General features: G+C 50.4%; 1 protein-coding gene across 8 annotated transcripts in view; it reads right to left on the reverse strand.

The window, feature by feature from the left end:
• EPN2 (epsin 2) overlaps positions 1–16,396 on the reverse strand; it is a 101,374-nt gene that overhangs the window by 10,702 nt on the left and 74,276 nt on the right. For 7 of the 8 annotated variants that reach the window (XR_002726880.2, XM_023194801.2, XM_023194808.2 and 4 more), the window contains 4 exons: positions 14,495–14,587; positions 13,362–13,536; positions 2,139–2,315; positions 1,375–1,461 (listed from right to left, as the gene is read on the reverse strand). Coding sequence is in view for 7 of the 8 variants with exons in the window: in XM_023194801.2 (XP_023050569.1) it covers positions 1,375–1,461; positions 2,139–2,315; positions 13,362–13,536; positions 14,495–14,587 (532 nt within the window). In the remaining variant the exon portion in view is untranslated. The remainder of the gene's footprint in view (positions 1–1,374; positions 1,462–2,138; positions 2,316–13,361; positions 13,537–14,494; positions 14,588–16,396) is intronic. The other variant, XM_023194805.2, reaches the window with a different exon arrangement.

Genomic DNA, 16,396 nt, shown 5'->3' on the forward strand with positions numbered 1-16,396 from the left:
TGTGAACTGAGCAAAGAAGACTCAAAAACAAATAAACAAAACAAAAAAACAACCAATAACGCCAGTGCACTCCAGCCTGGGCGATCAAGGCTCACTGCAGTCTCGATCTCCTGGGCTCAGGGGATCCTCCTGCCTTAGCCTCTTGAGTAGCTGGGACCACAGGCAGGTGCACACGACCACATCTGGCTAATTTTTTAATTTTTTTGTAGAGACAGGGGTCTCAGTATGTTGCCTAGGCTAGTCTGAAACTCCTGGGCTCAAGCAATCCTCCCATGCTGGCCCTCCCAAAGTGCCAGGACTGCAGGCGTGAGCCACTGCACCAGCAGGGGATAAATGTTTCAAAAGCTGACATGTAACAATGGCCAAGCTGCCTTCTCACTGAGGCATGGAGTGGGAGGCAAGGACAAGTTAGGCTATACTTTGGCCTGCAGAGAAGACACATGGAATCTTATTAATGCAGCAAAGACCCAGAAAAGCAGCACATTCTCAAAGCTGCCTCCATCCCCCGGCAGGGAGCTCCTGAATTGAGAGGCGTTGGAGGAGGTCAAGGGGGTCAAGTGGGGTCATGGGTGCCAGGTTGCTTGTACCTCACACCAGGGCCTAGCCAGGCTTGTGGCTGCAATTGGTAGAGAGGGCTAAAAGAGAAGGGAGAGAAGGAAGAGACTGGGAGAGAGGTGGTAGGGAAACTGGTGGGGGCAAGCAGCAGAAGCCGAGAGGAAAGAAAAAAGAGAGACATTGCCATGCATGGCTGGGAGCTGTGGCCCAGAGATGGACAGAAGCTGCCACACCCCAGGCTAAATAGGGTGTGAAGAATGCATCCCAGGCCTTCTCCCTCCAGCCTCCAGGCCCACCTTGGCCCACACGCCCCTTCCTTCTGCATTCACCTGATGCCCTTCCATCCCAGGGGCACACAGGGAAGGAAAACAGGTCTGGAGACTGGACTGTGGGTCTGCCGGGCTGGAGCTGTCACCTGAGAGGTGACAACACAGGGCAGAGGCTGGCCCCACTGATGCCCAAAAGTTGCTGTCTGGGAAAAGGAGGCCCTCTGAGGAGTGGAAGTTAGCAGGAGGAAGGTGAATGGAAATGCTGGATCAGGCCGGACGCGAGGCCCACTGTGAGCTGGGGAGGCTGGGGCTGTGGAATCTGCACGAAGTCTTGGGGCTTCCTAACCTGGAGACACAGTTCTGGGGGACTCCACCTTGTGATTTTTAACTATTGATGTACGAATTCTTAGAATGAGAAGCTTCAGGCTCCCAAGATCAAAATACAAAGAACATGCAGAAAGTTGAAGGGTTTTGAAAACTATTATTTCTGCAATAACTGAGCTGGTCAAATGCACAGAGGATTACAGAAACCACCATCACCTGTACATACCTGTTCTTTTTGAAGTCCGAAGGTTGTCAAATTCAGAAAAGTCATCTTTAATTGTACCATTCAGATTACTGAAGAGCTCAAAGGACCCTGGGTGGACATAGAGGCCAGTGACTGGGAGCACCTCACAGGACTTCGTGGCAACTCCACTGCCCAGTGCACACCCTCAGGATGGGCTGGCAACAGGGGCCTCTCCCCGCTTACCCTGCCTCATGGAGGAGAATTTTGAGAGCCAAAGAGGCAAGACAGGATCGGGTCACCAGTGTGCTGGGAGGGAAGACAGGGAGCCCAGCCTCCCAGGACAGGGTGTGGGATGCCCACCTGCGAGTGCTTCTACCACCCCCACCCCAAAAGGGAAAGGGGTGCTGGCAGTGGTGGAGGCACATCAAACTGGGTCTGGTTGCTTGGATGAGGGTCTGTAGGAAGGCACCAGAAGGACTGCCCAGAGGCCAGCCTGCCCAGTGCCCCAGGGGTGAGGACAGGACCCACAGGCTGTGGGCCCAGGGCAGTCTCCTCTCTCAACACCCCATCAGAAGCCCCCTCAATTTGGAGGGAGGTACCAGTGCACAAAACCTGGGAACTTGCTTGCACTCATTCACTGTCACACTGGGGTGCCTGGGATCTGGGGATCAGGAACAAAGGTTAAGGGGGAGGAGGGGAGCAAATGCAAGCAAAGTAACAGGGCTGACGCCTAGGAGCCAGGAGCGGCTGCAGGGCTCAGGGGCTCTCAGAGGCCAGGCAGAAAGGTGGGTGAGTGAGGGGCTCACCAGAGGCAGACACGGGCTTGGTGGTGGAGACTGCACCCCATGCGTCAGAAGCTGTTTTCCCGGCACTGGAGGCAGGCTGCTGTGAAGCTGCCCAGGGGTCTGAGTTCCTGGGGACAGACTGTGTGCTGGCTCCAGTGGGCACCCCCCATGGGTCAACAGAAGCAGCTGGCTTGGTACCTGTTGGAAGGCAAGGTCAGGGCTCAGAAATGCCTGCAGAGGGTCTGGGCAGCTGGGGTGAGGAGGGAAAAGGATACTGCCGGCCACACCAGGGTCTGTGCCCTGTGCCAGGAGAGACAGCCGTCAAAAGGGTACTGTACCATGCCAGCAAAGAGGAACACAGCTGGGGCCCAGGGCCAACAACCCTGGGAAGAGAGCATGCCCACCACCCCGCCCGGCTCGTTTTTTGTATTTTTTTTAGTAGAGACGGGGTTTCACCGTGTTAGCCAGGATGGTCTCGATCTCCTGACCTCGTGATCCGCCCGTCTCGGCCTCCCAAAGTGCTGGGATTACAGGCTTGAGCCACCGCGCCCGGCCATCAAATTTTCTTAAATCCTTATTACTTCTGAAATGTTCCCCCACATTATTTCCCATTTCCGACGCTCTTCATTCTGTCCTGAAGATCTGAGTTTCCATCTGGTTTTCTCTCCTATCAGCCTGAAGAACTTCTTTTAGCATTTCTGTGGTACAGATGTGCTGGCAACGATTTCTCTTAGTGTTTTATTACCAGGTGTCATCCTTTCACCTTTATTCTTCAAGAACACCTTCACTGAATACACAATTCTGGGGGTTGGCAGTTTTTGTTGCTATTGTTGTTTGCAAACTTAAAATCTCTTTTTTAAAAAAATTATCAGTTCTTGGAAGAAAGATGATTTTGCTAGCAATGGCTTTCCAGGTTGACTGTGTTTTTCTTGTAGCACACTGACGACTCTATGCCACTCAGACATCTACTGTTGCTGTCAACAAGAAGTTAGCTATCCATTGAGTTGCCATTTTTTGGTAATGAATGGCCTGTTCTCGGTAGGTTTATTTAAGGTATTTTCCTCCTCTGTCGTTTTGCAGTTTCCTGATGGTATGTCTTGGTGGGGATTTCTTTGATTTATCTTGCTTAGGATTCACCAGGCTTCCTGGATCTGAGAAGTAGCATCTTTCCAAAATTCTTGAAAATCCTCATTCATTTTTCAAATATTAGCTCTTCTGGAACTCCAAACAGATACGTGTTAGATATCCTCACCCTGCTCCCATGTTCACCCCCCAGCCACACTGATTCCCACCTACTTCCCAAATGCCTGGCACCTTCTGGGCCTCTCCGGCCCTCGTATTTTCTCTTCCTGCCTTCTCTGACTCCTCTGGAATCCTCCCCTTGACTTTCTTTTAGATCATTTATCATACAGCACCATAATTATTATTTAACTACAAGTCTCTCATGGACTGTAAACTCCCCGGGGTGAGGGCTACCTTGAGCCCTGGCATCAGACATGAGGGTGGCACCCAGCAAGCTTGTGACAGCCTGGCTGAGCTCTGAGGCCTAGACAAAGGCAAGAGAAGGTGGCAGCGATGTGTCAATCTCAGAAGACTAGGGAATGCTCCCCTGAGCCTCCGAGACTAGTCTCTCTCCTCATTCCTACTCTCATTCCTACAAACGCTTCTCTTAAAAGCCCCAGCTCTACTGCTCAAGGATGGACAGGTGAAGAGGAGACTCCTTGGCTTTCAAAAAGATGAACCAACTGCTAGCCATTCTACATGTAGCTTCATGCCTTCTAGTCTCTGAAATGCTGAATAGCCTTAGGAAGGGACTATGAAGCCATACCAGTCACTATCTTTTTCTTTTTTTCTTTTCTTTTTTTTTTTTTTTTTTAGAGACAGGTTATTGCTCTGTCGCCCAGGCTGGAGTGCAGTAGTGCAATCACAGCTCACTGCAGCTTCAACCTCCTAGGCTCAAGTGATCCTCCCACTTCAGCCTTCCAAGTAGCTGGGACCACAGGCACACACCACCATGCTTGGCTGATTTTTTATTTTTTTGTAAAGATGGGGTCTCCCCATGTTGCCCAGGCTGGTCTTACAGGCATGAACCACTGCACCTGGCCCACCAGCCACTATCTTGGTGGCCTTTTTCACTTTTGGCCAGGATCAGCTACTGGCTAGCTGTAGCAGCACAGAGAAGGAGAGGAGAGTACTGCCTTCACTCCTTCCCAAGCTTGCCCCGGTGATAGGGGCCATGCCAGGCCAAAGCAGATGTCAATCTGCAAGCTTCATTCCCAACATCCCATGGACACTAGTGCCTTTCGTTTCCTTGTGGCCTGTCCACTCCTGTTTCGACTTAGGGCTTCTCCTGCTGCTGCCCCAGAACCCACAACCTTCTAGAGGCTCCAGAAATAACTGTTTCTATCCAGAAGCTCCTTCTGACACTTCACTCCTTGTCTTCCAGCATCTCATGCAGATCGCCCTCCTCCGGGACTGAAGCTGCCCTTGCTTGCCAGGTCCACCTCTGCTCGACATGGGGAAGGGGCTATCAGGAAGCTGAACCTGCTCCCTGCTGGAATCACACTGTAGAGAGAAGCCCTCACTCTAACCCCCTGCAATAGGACACCTTGTGGGTCCTCAGCTCTCTGTCCCAGCTGGAGATAAGTGGTATGGTGGAAATGATGAATCAGGGAGAGAGCTGATTACAAGCTGAAGAGCTGTGGTGTGACTTCAGGACTGCCATGACACAACATAGAGGACACGGGAGGCCTGAGTCTCGGTACCAGGCTGATTCAGGCCCCTGTGGAGCCTGGGGGAGTCAACATCCCTTCCTCACTGCCTATGCTCAGCAGCCCAGCTGTGCCTGGAGGACACAGACTGGAGCCTCGCTTCCCCTGCAGCCCTGACCATGCATTGTCTCCCCTACACACTATCCCACTCCCCAGCTACTATCCCTTCCCACTTGCCTCTGTCAGGGGACATGCCACGGTTACTTCCAGACCCCACTCCTGCTTTCTCCTGCAAGGATGCCCTGGTTCTCCTTGGAAGAATTCTCCCCTCACCCACTTCCAGTCAGTCTTGAAAGGGACAGACCCTCCCCTGGCAACAGAGAAGGGTTCTCACTGGTTAAAGTCAATCTGCAAAGTGTCCCCAACTCCAATCCCCCATCCCCAAATCCCAGAAATGGTACTGGAGCTACAGAGAAATCTGCTCTCTATCCCCCGGGCTGTATTAACTGGGACTATGAGGTGGGCACCCGAGGCAGCCACTGTACTTGCCAGAGCAAAGGCTTGAGCTTCTGAGGTGAACAGCAGAGCAAAGGGGGTCTGAGTCTTGGTGGTCACCTCCTAGCCACTGGGTCAGGCTGAGGGCATCCTGACCAAACTGGCTCCCCTGACATACCGTGTGGGGGGCACTTGCTGGGAAGGCCCGGCCCCCACCCTGCAGCCTCCATGCCAGCCTGTCATGCAGTTCCCACTCTAAACCCAGCTCAAAACCCTTCTCAGGGCACTCATGCCACTTGTGTGCATGTAAGACTGCATCTATCCCCCTTGCCAAAGCATGTGCTCCATGAGAACACAGGCTGGGTCTGCTTTGCTCCCTGTCCCTGAGAACCAAGCCTGACACACGGAGGGTGCGCTCCATCACTAACTAGGGATTGAAGAGAGGTCACAAGGATCAAGGGAACCACAGGACCTCAGGCTGGCAGGGACTTTACAGTTAATCTGCATTTCTGCACACTGGAGTTCAGTGACCACTTCTAACAGGTTCTGGATAAATGTCCACTTCAGGGGCTCAGAAACACAACCAGATTAGAGTGGCCCATAATCTCCATCCTGATGATCTAAGACATGGAGATCTCAAGTGTCTTAGACTGAGTGGTATTCAGGCACCCTGGGCCAGGGGGCACCAGACTGGTGGTTCTCAACCATGGCTCTTCTTGAGAAGCTCTTAGGGATTTTAGTAAAATACTGATGCTGTCCTTTTCATACACACAGATTCTGGGGTGGGCCCAAGCATTTGGGTTTTTAGAAGCTCCTGAGATGACTCAAATGGGCAGCCAGGATGCATAAGAAACACTGAGCTCTGGGTGCACCCAGACCTCTCACCAAGCCCTCCCCACAAGTGAGGCCCCATCTGAGGGCCCAGCTCAGACTCACAGGCCTGAGTGGGCACATGGGTGGTGGAGACAAGCTCTGGCCTCCCACAGTCACCTTGTTCTATCCAAACAACATTTGGTCAGCAGTCCCCAGGCCTGGCCCCAGGATGGCCCCTCCCTCTGAGATACACAGACAGCCACTACAGCCAGTATGCAGGTCACAGGCAGCCATCAATGGCGAGAGACAGGGTGAAAGGCAGGCCTGAGGAGAGGGTGACCACATCCCCGAGTAGGGATGTCTGAGCCATGATTTCAAAAATACATAAGAGTTTGTCAGGCAGACAATGAGACACAATATAAAGATTAGGCATTTAAGGGAATCCAGGATGCCTGAGCCCCTGCAGAGGCCCTCACCAGAGTGGAGTCTCTGAGCTCTGCTCCGAGCCCCAAGTCCCTCAGGCTTTGCCTTTCTGACTTCAGCCGCTGCACACCCAGGCTGCCTACAAAAGTAGAATCTGTCCCCAGGCACGGTGGCTCATGCCTGTAATCTCAACACTTGGGGAGGCTGAGACGGGTGGATCACAAGGTCAGGAGTTCAAGACCAGCCTGGCCAATATGGTGAAACCCCATCTCTACTAAAAATACAAAAAAATTAGCTGGGCATAGTGGTACACGCCCGTCATCTCAGCTACTCAGGAGGCTGAGGCTGAGGCAGGAGAATCGCTTGAACCTGGGAGGCAGAGGTTGCGGTGAGCCAAGATTGCGCCACTGCACTCCAGCCTGGGTGACAGAACGAGACTCCGTCTCAAAAAAAAAAAATTTTTTTTTAAAGTAGAATCTGTCCTTCCATCTAGACGTACTTTCAGACAGTGAGGTTCTAGACACCGTTTAAACTAATAGGTTTGTATCTTTAAGAGTTAACACAAGGCATTTTAACATTTCTGGAAAAATTTTTTTTTTTTTGAGACAGGGTCTCACTGTTGCCCAGGCTGGAATGCAGTGGCGTGGTCTTGGCTCACTGCAACCTCTGCCTCCCGGGTTCAAGTGATTCTCATGCCTCAGTCTCCCAAGTAGCTGGGATTACAGGCATGCACCACCCCACCTGGCTAATTTTTTGTATTTTTAGTAGAGACGGGGTTTCAGCACATTGGCCAAGGTCTCGAACTCTTGGCCTCATTTCTGCCAAACCTGGCCTCCTAAAGTGCTGTGATTACAGGCGTGAGTCACCATGCCAGGCCAACATTTCTGGAAGAATTCTTTCTACCGTGAGCTCTGCAACATGTGCAATGTCTCCACTGCATGGGTTCTGAAGCACTCTCCATGAGCCAGCAGCACGCTGACCCACCATCCAGGACTCACGGACCAGGCTTCCACGTGAGAACCACACACTCCAGTGGAATGCCACCTGAAACTATTCCAGAGACTCTTCTGACACCTCCAGTTAGCTCTTATGGGCCCTGCTTCCCCTTTAGAATCTGCTATTAAAATAACAAACAAAAGCACTGCTAACAATCTTAAAACTCAGCAACTGTATCATGCCCAATGTTGAAACTAACAAGTTTTGGCTGAGAAAGACTCTTTTTTCTCTTTTTTTTTTTTTTGAGATGGAGTCTCGCTCTGCCGCCCAGGCTGGAGTGCTGTGGCCGGATCTCAGCTCACTGCAAGCTCTGCCTCCCGGGTTCACGCCATTCTCCTGCCTCAGCCTCCCGAGTAGCTGGGACTACAGGCGCCGCCACCTCGCCCGGCTAGTTTTTTGTATTTTTTAGTAGAGACGGGGTTTCGCCGTGTTAGCCAGGATGGTCTCGATCTCCTGACCTCGTGATCCGCCCGTCTTGGCCTCCCAAAGTGATGGGATTACAGGCTTGAGCCACCGCGCCCGGCCTCTTTTTTTTTTTTGAGACAGAATCTTGCTCTGTCACCCAGGCTGGAGTGCAATGGCGCGATCTCGGCTCACCGCAACCTCCACTTCCCAGGTTCAAGCGATTCTCCTGCTTCAGCCTCCCAAGTAGCTGGGATTACAAGTGCGTACCACCACACCCAGCTAATTTTTGTATTTTTAGTAGAGATGGGGTTTCACCATGTTGGTCAAGGATGGTCTTGATCTCTTGACCTCATGATCCACCCGCCTCAGCCTCCCAAAATACTGGGATTGCAGGCGTGAGCCACCGTGCCCAGTCAAGAACCTCTTACTCTTATTATAGCCTGCATAGACAAAGTTGGTCTCAGCTCAGATAGCTTTGAACACAGAGTGAAGTATGTGCTTGGATCAAACCCTGACCACCTCCAAATCATCCAAGTAATCACGGACAAGCTGTTTGGCACGGGTGGGCTCTGTGCAGTTTGCATTCTGCAAGTGACACTGAGGACCCATGTGTGTACAGGACACCACAAACTGCTGGGCTAAATTCAGACTATACAAATGGGCAAAGCCTCCCAGACACATACACAGTCCTATGGCCAGTGTGACCTTCTTTGCTGTGTGCGGGGGAGTCGTGGAAGGCCACACACTGTGGCACCTTGCTTTCTTCAAATGTGACTTGGAGACAAAGTCACAAAGTCATCAGCGTTCCCTGAGGGCCAGCTGTGCCCTCAGGGAACGCTTGCTGGCTCGGGGAGGCGCTGGACATGCTCCTCCTCTATGAATGGATAGTAGATCCGCTGCAAGGCTTCTCTGTGCTCTCCCTCTCCACGTCCTCGGCAGGGTCCAGGCCATGCCACACACCCAATCAATAAATGCTTGTTGAAAGCTCAAGTGAATGAGAGGAAACGAAGATGGAACCAAGGTTTGAAAGATCAAGCGGTTTCCGGCCTCTTCCTCTGTGGGGCCCATTCACAGGGAGCCTGTGTCCCAGTCGCCTCCCACCCGCCAGCCTGGCTCATCCCGAGCCTCACAGATGCATATTCATGTGCACAGGGAGGCAGTCACAACTGGAGGGTCACAGAAGAACTGAGCTGTGCAGAGGTCACCAACAAGCCAGCAGCACCACCTGCTGCTGCCAGGGCGGAAGACAGTCTCTGTCCCAGCCCAGGCAGTGGGCGGGAGTGCAGAGAGAGGGCTCCAGCCAGCCAAGGTCTTCTGAATCAGCAGGCTGTGAGCCCTCCTCAGACCAGGTGGCTGCTTTGTGGGTCTGGAACAGAGGAGGAAGTGCCCCACTGACCTGGCAGGCTCCAATCTCCCTCCTTTCAGCCCTGAGCATTTCCTCCCAAGGCCACTTGGCCAAGCTGCTCCTAGTACTGCTTGGAAAAAATTGGTAATGATGGGGTTCACTACAAATGGTGGCTTTCAAAACAGTGTTTCTTTCATCCAGAGGGCACAGCTAACAGTGTTATGGGAAGGGACTCCAATCTTTCTAATTTATGAATGTGTCTCAGGATGGAGGGGTGACCCTGAAAATGTGCACTATTGGATTTAACTAGATGCTAAACAATAAATCCGATACCACACTCTTGCTCTGAGGCTATGCTGATGGAATGTGGAAGCAGAGGGTGTGCTAACATGCTTCAGTGAATGCAGGAGCTAGCAGAGGGCCATTCTCCTGCAGAGCTGGTCAACACTACCACTGAGAATTACAAGAATCTCAGAATTAAAATAAATCACTGTGATTTTAATGTATTTTTCTACTGAAAGCAGAGTGCCAGAACTGCAAAAACACCCCTATGAACATCACTAGGCTGCTTAGTAAATGATGGTACAGCGTGGTATGGTACTGTTTAGAATTCCTAATGATGCCTAAAAATGCTCATGACACTATAAATTGAAATATACACATACACACACACATAATTATATATACAATATAACTTCAACTAAGTAAAAACATAATGCCCATAAAAAAGACAGGAAGCAGACAAGCTAACATTTTAAGAGTGGCTCTCTCTCCATATTGGAATTTGTGGTGACTTTTCCAGGACATGCCAGGGCCACAGAAGGGCCTCGCAGCAGTCCAGGATGGTATGACAAGTACAGGACATGGTGCCATAAGCACTGAGCCTGCCCCAAAACTACTAACAATGTCTCTGGGCTTTAGTGGCCTGTCTCCTCCCCAAGTCACTGGTAATGATGCCAAGTGCATCAGAACCAAGAAGGTCCTAGGTTGGGCAAGTGGCAAGAGATGGCAAACTGGCAGTCAATAAGCCACATGTGCCCATCCTCAGATAGCTTTTAATTAGCTCCAACCATATTCTTAATTTTTAAAATTCACAGCCAACATTTAAACACCAATAGATTTCAAAAATCCAGGTTTCTATCTGTTCTTTAAAAAAACTGGATTCATAAGAGCCGAAATGTGGCAACAGCCCAAATATCCATCAACTGCTGAATGGTTAAACAAAGTGTTATATATCCATGCAATGGAATATTACTTATCCACAGAAAGTCATGAAGGACTGACACATGGTATAACATCGATGAACCTCGAAAACATGATGCTAAACAAAATAAGCCAGGCACAAAAGCCCAACATAGCGCATGACTCCATTTCTACGAAATGTCCAGAGAGGCGAATCCCTGGAGATAGAAAGCACATCAGTGGTTGCCAGGGGCTGGGTATGCGGTTTCTTTCTGGGGTGATGGAAATGTTCTGGAATTAAACATCTGATGGTGGCTGCACAACATTGTGAATGTGCTGAAAACCAGTCAAGTATCCACTTTAAAATGGTTGAAATAGGCCAGGCGTAGTGCCTCATGCCTGTAATCCCAGCACTTTGGGAGACTGAGGCAGGCGGATCGCTTAAGGTCAGGAGTTTGAGACCAGTTCGGCCAACATGGTGAAACCATGTCTCTACTAAAAATTTAAAAACTAGCCAGGTGTGGTGGTGGGCGCCTGTAATCCCAGCTACTCAAGGAGGATGAGGCAGGAGAATTGCTTGAACCTGGGAGGCGAAGGTTGCAATGAGCTAAGATTGTCCCACTGCACTCCAGCCTGGGCAACAGTGAGACTCTGTCTCAAAAAAGAAAAACAAAAGGTTGAAATGGTGAATTTTATCCAAGTTCTTAAAATTTGGGAGGGCAGATTCACGTGGGCAGCATTCCTAGGTGAAGCAGCAGCCCACCAGGCCCACCAAGCTGCCCCCATTCATTAGGGAAGACTCCCCCGCTCACATTCCCTGGACTCCTGTACCGAGTCTCACCCCAGGGTGCTCTCAACACAGTATTGCTATTACACTGTGTTCCTAGAGGGTCAGGTCAGGTCCCTGGCTCAGCCCAGGACACTTGGGTCCAGGGCACAGCCCTGTCCACCAGCCAAAAGAAGGGCTGGGCATAACTTGGTCATTTAAAGATATTTCGAGATTTTTGTCTCTCCTGACTGGGAAAAACTTACCCCTGGTAAACAAGTCAAACAATATAAAAAGGTAAAGTGTGAAAACTAAGCCTCCTTCCCACCACTCTGATCCCCAATCCCCTCCCCAGAATTTAACTCTATTAAACCCACCTGGTTCCTGGTGTGACCATTTTCTTTACAGGGCACTAAGATAGCTATCCAACAGTTTAATGAACGGTCTTTCCTGAAAACATCCTAACCATAACTTCCGGTGGCCATCACTTCACAGACTAATCATTCTTCAGATTTAAAAGTAAAGCCAAAGCCACTGTCTGAAAGGGTCTGCCAGCCCTGGGGCACCACAGTCCCCATGTGTGGTGGTAAAACCTTACCATAGGCTCCCTGGGGGTACCACACACAGGTGACAAACCCTGTGAACCAACCTCTTGAGCTGCCCCGGAACTGGCCTTCAGTGAATGAAAGCCGTGGGCAATTTTGCCTGGGGCTTTTCCCAAGGCCCAGAGGGCTCCTGCCAAAGTGGGTATGAGGCCCTGCCTGGGTTGCAGAGGCCACGATCAAGCTATCAGAACTCACCACATGCTAAAGGGCATTTGGGGCTGACAGTGTCTTCTGGACCAAGTCCAAGCACTTTGTAAGGCTGAGTGTAGGCCCTGAGTGATCTGGGCCCTTCTCCCCTGCTTCCCGGTTCACATAGGCTGGTTGCATCTGCACCCACTCCACCACTCCGTACCCCTCTGCTTCTCACACTCTGAGTCTCCTGCAGGGAACTCCCTGCCTCTTGGTGCCTGGCCACCTTCCCTTCCCTGGGGACTCGACAGAAATAGCCTTCCTCCAAAATGCTTGCCTCACACTCCCTGGACTCCTGTACTGAGTCTCATCTCATCCCAGCATGCTCTCAAACAACCTCCATCGAGGCCTGGACTACAGAGTACTGCTATTACACTGTGTTCCTGTCCTGCCTGCTCCTGAGCAGGGCCCTGACAACAGACAACAGAGACAATAATCACCTGTTGTCTCAGGGGTCATGCACAGCAGAACACAGCCTGTCGTTTGGTACATTTTAGCAAACATCTAAGGAACCAAGTTGAACACGAGACGGTTCTGAAAGAAACAGACTCCAGCAGATACAGGCAAGATGTCACAAAATATACAAAGTTCCCAAACAAAAAGCCCACAGGTCAGCCATGCCCAGTAGGGTTTAGTGTACCAGGAGGGGCCCCCCCAGGGCACCAGACCAGGAAGCCTTCACAAAGCCTGCTGGGCCATGCTCCTGCTCAGTGATTAAGAAACTCATGGGCCCATATCAAACCAGTTGTGTCACGCTCACATTTTGAACTTCCCACCACAATTCCTCTTACATCTCATGTTAAGCAAAACTTTAAAATATTCATTTAGCCTATTAAACGGATTTTCTACTGCTTTAACTAACAAGCAGAATTATAGCGCATGTATCCCCTTTACATCAACAGTGGCGGTAAGCACATCATAATTTCCAGCTAATTACAGCAGCTTGATTTGGATGCTCCAGGCTGTGTATTATGGTTCCTTCAGCTGGGGCGCTGGGTGCAATGCTGAGGTTGAAAGAGTTGAAACGTGTCCCAGAGAAGGCACAAGGCATTCCTGATGCAAGTGGGAGGCTGAGGTGAAGTCGACTTTCCTTCTCCCAAAGCAGAAAACCACTCAAAACAAAGAGAGAGCACCATGCCACCATCCTCACGGAGGAGGGCAAGGGCCAGCTGGATGTAACTGATGAGGGCTAGAGGAGCCTGGACATCCACCACAATAGACCAGACCCAAGTGGGTGAGAGACAGCAAGAAGCACTACCCTGCCCCTCACCCATCCAGCAGGCAAGCATGGGAGACCAGTAATGGGGTCTTTACCAAATGATGGCCAGGGGTCTGAAGTACTCGCAGGAGCTGCTGGCCCGCCCCAGGGGTTGGTCTGGTTAGTGGAGGCCGATGGGCCCCAGGGCTCCGCTTTCTGGGCTGCAAGGCCTGAGCTGGGGAGAGCATCCATTAAATCCAACAGCGTAGTCTGCTGTGGGAGAGAGCCGTGCTTTTAAGACAAAGAGAAGGGGATAGGTTTTACTATGCTACAGTTACAGCAAATACCCATGAACTAGCCATAAATATCACCCACCCGTGCCTCGTTCTCCAGTGAAGCCCTCTAGGAGGGGCTGAGAAGAACTGGGAAACTGAGCTGTCCCATCTTCCTCCCCATCCGGCCAGCTCTCCAGTCACAACAAGCTATTTACTGTTTGCCAAACCCCCCACCAGACTTCACAGACCTCAGGGCTCCACAGACTTTTCCAGGCTAACCCTGGCTTCTGCCTGGGCTGTGGACATCCAAAACGCCATCCCTCCCACCTGCCAGCCACTATTGAGGACCAGCCTGAGGGCCCTCCTCCTGGGATCGCCTGCATGCTCCCTACTCTCAAGACCACCCCATGTGTCATCAGGGATCATCACCATCATCCAGTCAGGAGCCAGGGGCTCCACAGGCCTCAGCAGCACTGTAACAGGGGAGGCCAATGGAGCCCCGGGGCCTGTGGGGTGAGGAGGGATCTGGGTCTTGACAGGATGATGATGAGCTTTTCAAAAGCACAGCCATGTCCTGGTCACCTCTACATCAAAGCAGGAAGCCTGGCACAGTGATGAGGAGGCAACCAGCACTACTGGAGGCACACCCTGCCGCAGGAAAACGTTTCGCAGCCCCTGGCATGTAGCTCACTTGACAGCTGCCACAGCCACAGAAGCAGGAGGCAAGCGCTATCATCACCTTCATTTTACAAACGAGCAGACTGAGGCACTGGGACGTTAAGTGTCTCCTGGTTAGTTCAGGTGTGTTTTCAGTCACCTGCTCACCTAGCCCTCGCCCACTACAGGCATGAGGGTTATTTGCTGAGGTTGGAGAACTCACTGTGCATCACGCCAACAAGGCAGGTCGGGTAGGGGACACTGAGGCAACAACTACAGGACAGGGTGAAACATCTACCCTCCCAGCAAGCTCTTACCTCTTTCTTTTTTGGAATTTTAACTGTGTCCCTTCGGCTTTCTTCCAGGGCCATCTGTAATCTGAGGTCATCACCCCGCCTGAGGCGTTCTTCCTGTAGAGGGACAATGCAAACTGGTAATTGTAATAACATCACTGTACAGAACAAAGCCACACTGGCCAGAAACAGGAAATGCACATTGTATGATGTAGTATTTCAAAGGAAGATTTCAAAACTACTTATAAAACACAATTACTTTCAAATCCCAAATGTGTGTGTACCCAGAAGGCTCCTCCCTCATTGTGACTCCTGTGACTTCGACCCCCTTGGGGTCACACCAGGGAGACTACGGCTCAGGTACCACCAAACTGGGGAAAGGGGATGCTTAATCTAAAATATTTTTTTCTCGAAATGAAAGTGGCTTTATAAATTCTTTCTACTTATAGAAGCAATACGTCTCCTTACAAAACAAATCTGACAACCCAAAAAGGAATTAGAAAGAAGATAAAAATCACGTATCATTCCACCTCCACTGTGTATGCTTCCGGAAAATGGCTGCATATTTCTATGATTCCTAACAGAAATGATTCACTATCTTTATTTAAGGCAAAGTCACCATATGCAAAAGACAGGGTTGTCCTAACCTTTTATATAATATAATAATTAAACATAAATAATATATTCCTTGTATTTTTTTCTTTTCTTGTTTTTAAGAGACAGGGTCTCATGATATTACCCAGACTGGCACACAGTAGTTATTCAAAGGGACAATCCCACTACTGATCAGCACGGGAGTTTGAACTTGCTCCCTTATATTTTATTATAAATATTAACTAAAATGGGCTCAAACTGTCCATCTGTCCCTGTGTTTCTCAGTGGATGCTACCATGCACCTTCTTCCTGGGCTGCCGGCCATGGAGCCTCATGCATCCACGTGGGCAGTTACTGGCGGCCTGTTTCCCACTGCAGGGAAGGAGAGGCCACAACTGAGACTGACCGCTGTTACTGAGCTTTAGAATATTGCCAGTTATAGACACACAAACAATGCCGGGAAAAACCTGTCTGTACTCAAATCTACCTATCCCTAGTATCCCTCGCTGAACACCAACTTCTAACAGAGGAGAGGAATCCCTGTGCTGCCCTGGTCCCATCTACCTTTTTTAATCAAAGGTCAGTGGACACAGCCCTGATAACTGCAACCAAAGGCATGACAATTTGTAAGGCCACTCTAATTGCTCCTTTCCCTCCTCCCTATTGTAAAGTAATGCATGCTTACTAAAGAAAAATGGGGGCCAGGCGCAGTGGCCCATGACTATACTCTCAGCACTTTGGGAGGCCAAGGTGGGCAGATCACTTGAGGTCAGAAGTTCGAGACCAGCCTGACCGACATGGTGAAACCCTACCTCTACTAAAAATACAAAAATAAGCCGGGTATGGTGGGACGCACCTGAAATCCTAGCTACTCGGGATGCTGAGGCATGAGAATCACTTGAACCCAGGAGGCGGAGGTCACAGTGAGCCAAGATTGCACCACTGTACTCCAGCCTGGGTGACAGCGCAAGACTCTGTCAAAAAAAAAAAAAAAAAGAAAGAAAGAAAAAAAGAAAAGGAGAAGAGAGAAGAGAAAAGAAAAGGAGAAGAAAGAAAACAGAAAAGAAAAAAACAAAAGAAAAGAGAAAAATGGGACCTGAAAAAAATTAAAACTATACATACTTCTGTCATTGAAACACAAGCACTCTCATTTCACGAGCATTTTTTCCCAGTCTTTGTTTTCCTGCAAATCTCTTGCTACAGGTCACCAAAGTGCTTGGCAGGGGCTAGGCTGACTCCTGCCCCTCAGGCCTGCATCCCTGTGCCCACCCTGCATGTCACCCTTCAAGGAGCCTGTGCAGGCTCAGCTCACTCAGGGAAAGCCCAGACATG

The sequence above is a fragment of the Piliocolobus tephrosceles genome, chromosome 16, assembly GCF_002776525.5.
Source record: "Piliocolobus tephrosceles isolate RC106 chromosome 16, ASM277652v3, whole genome shotgun sequence".
NCBI lineage: Eukaryota > Metazoa > Chordata > Mammalia > Primates > Cercopithecidae > Piliocolobus > Piliocolobus tephrosceles.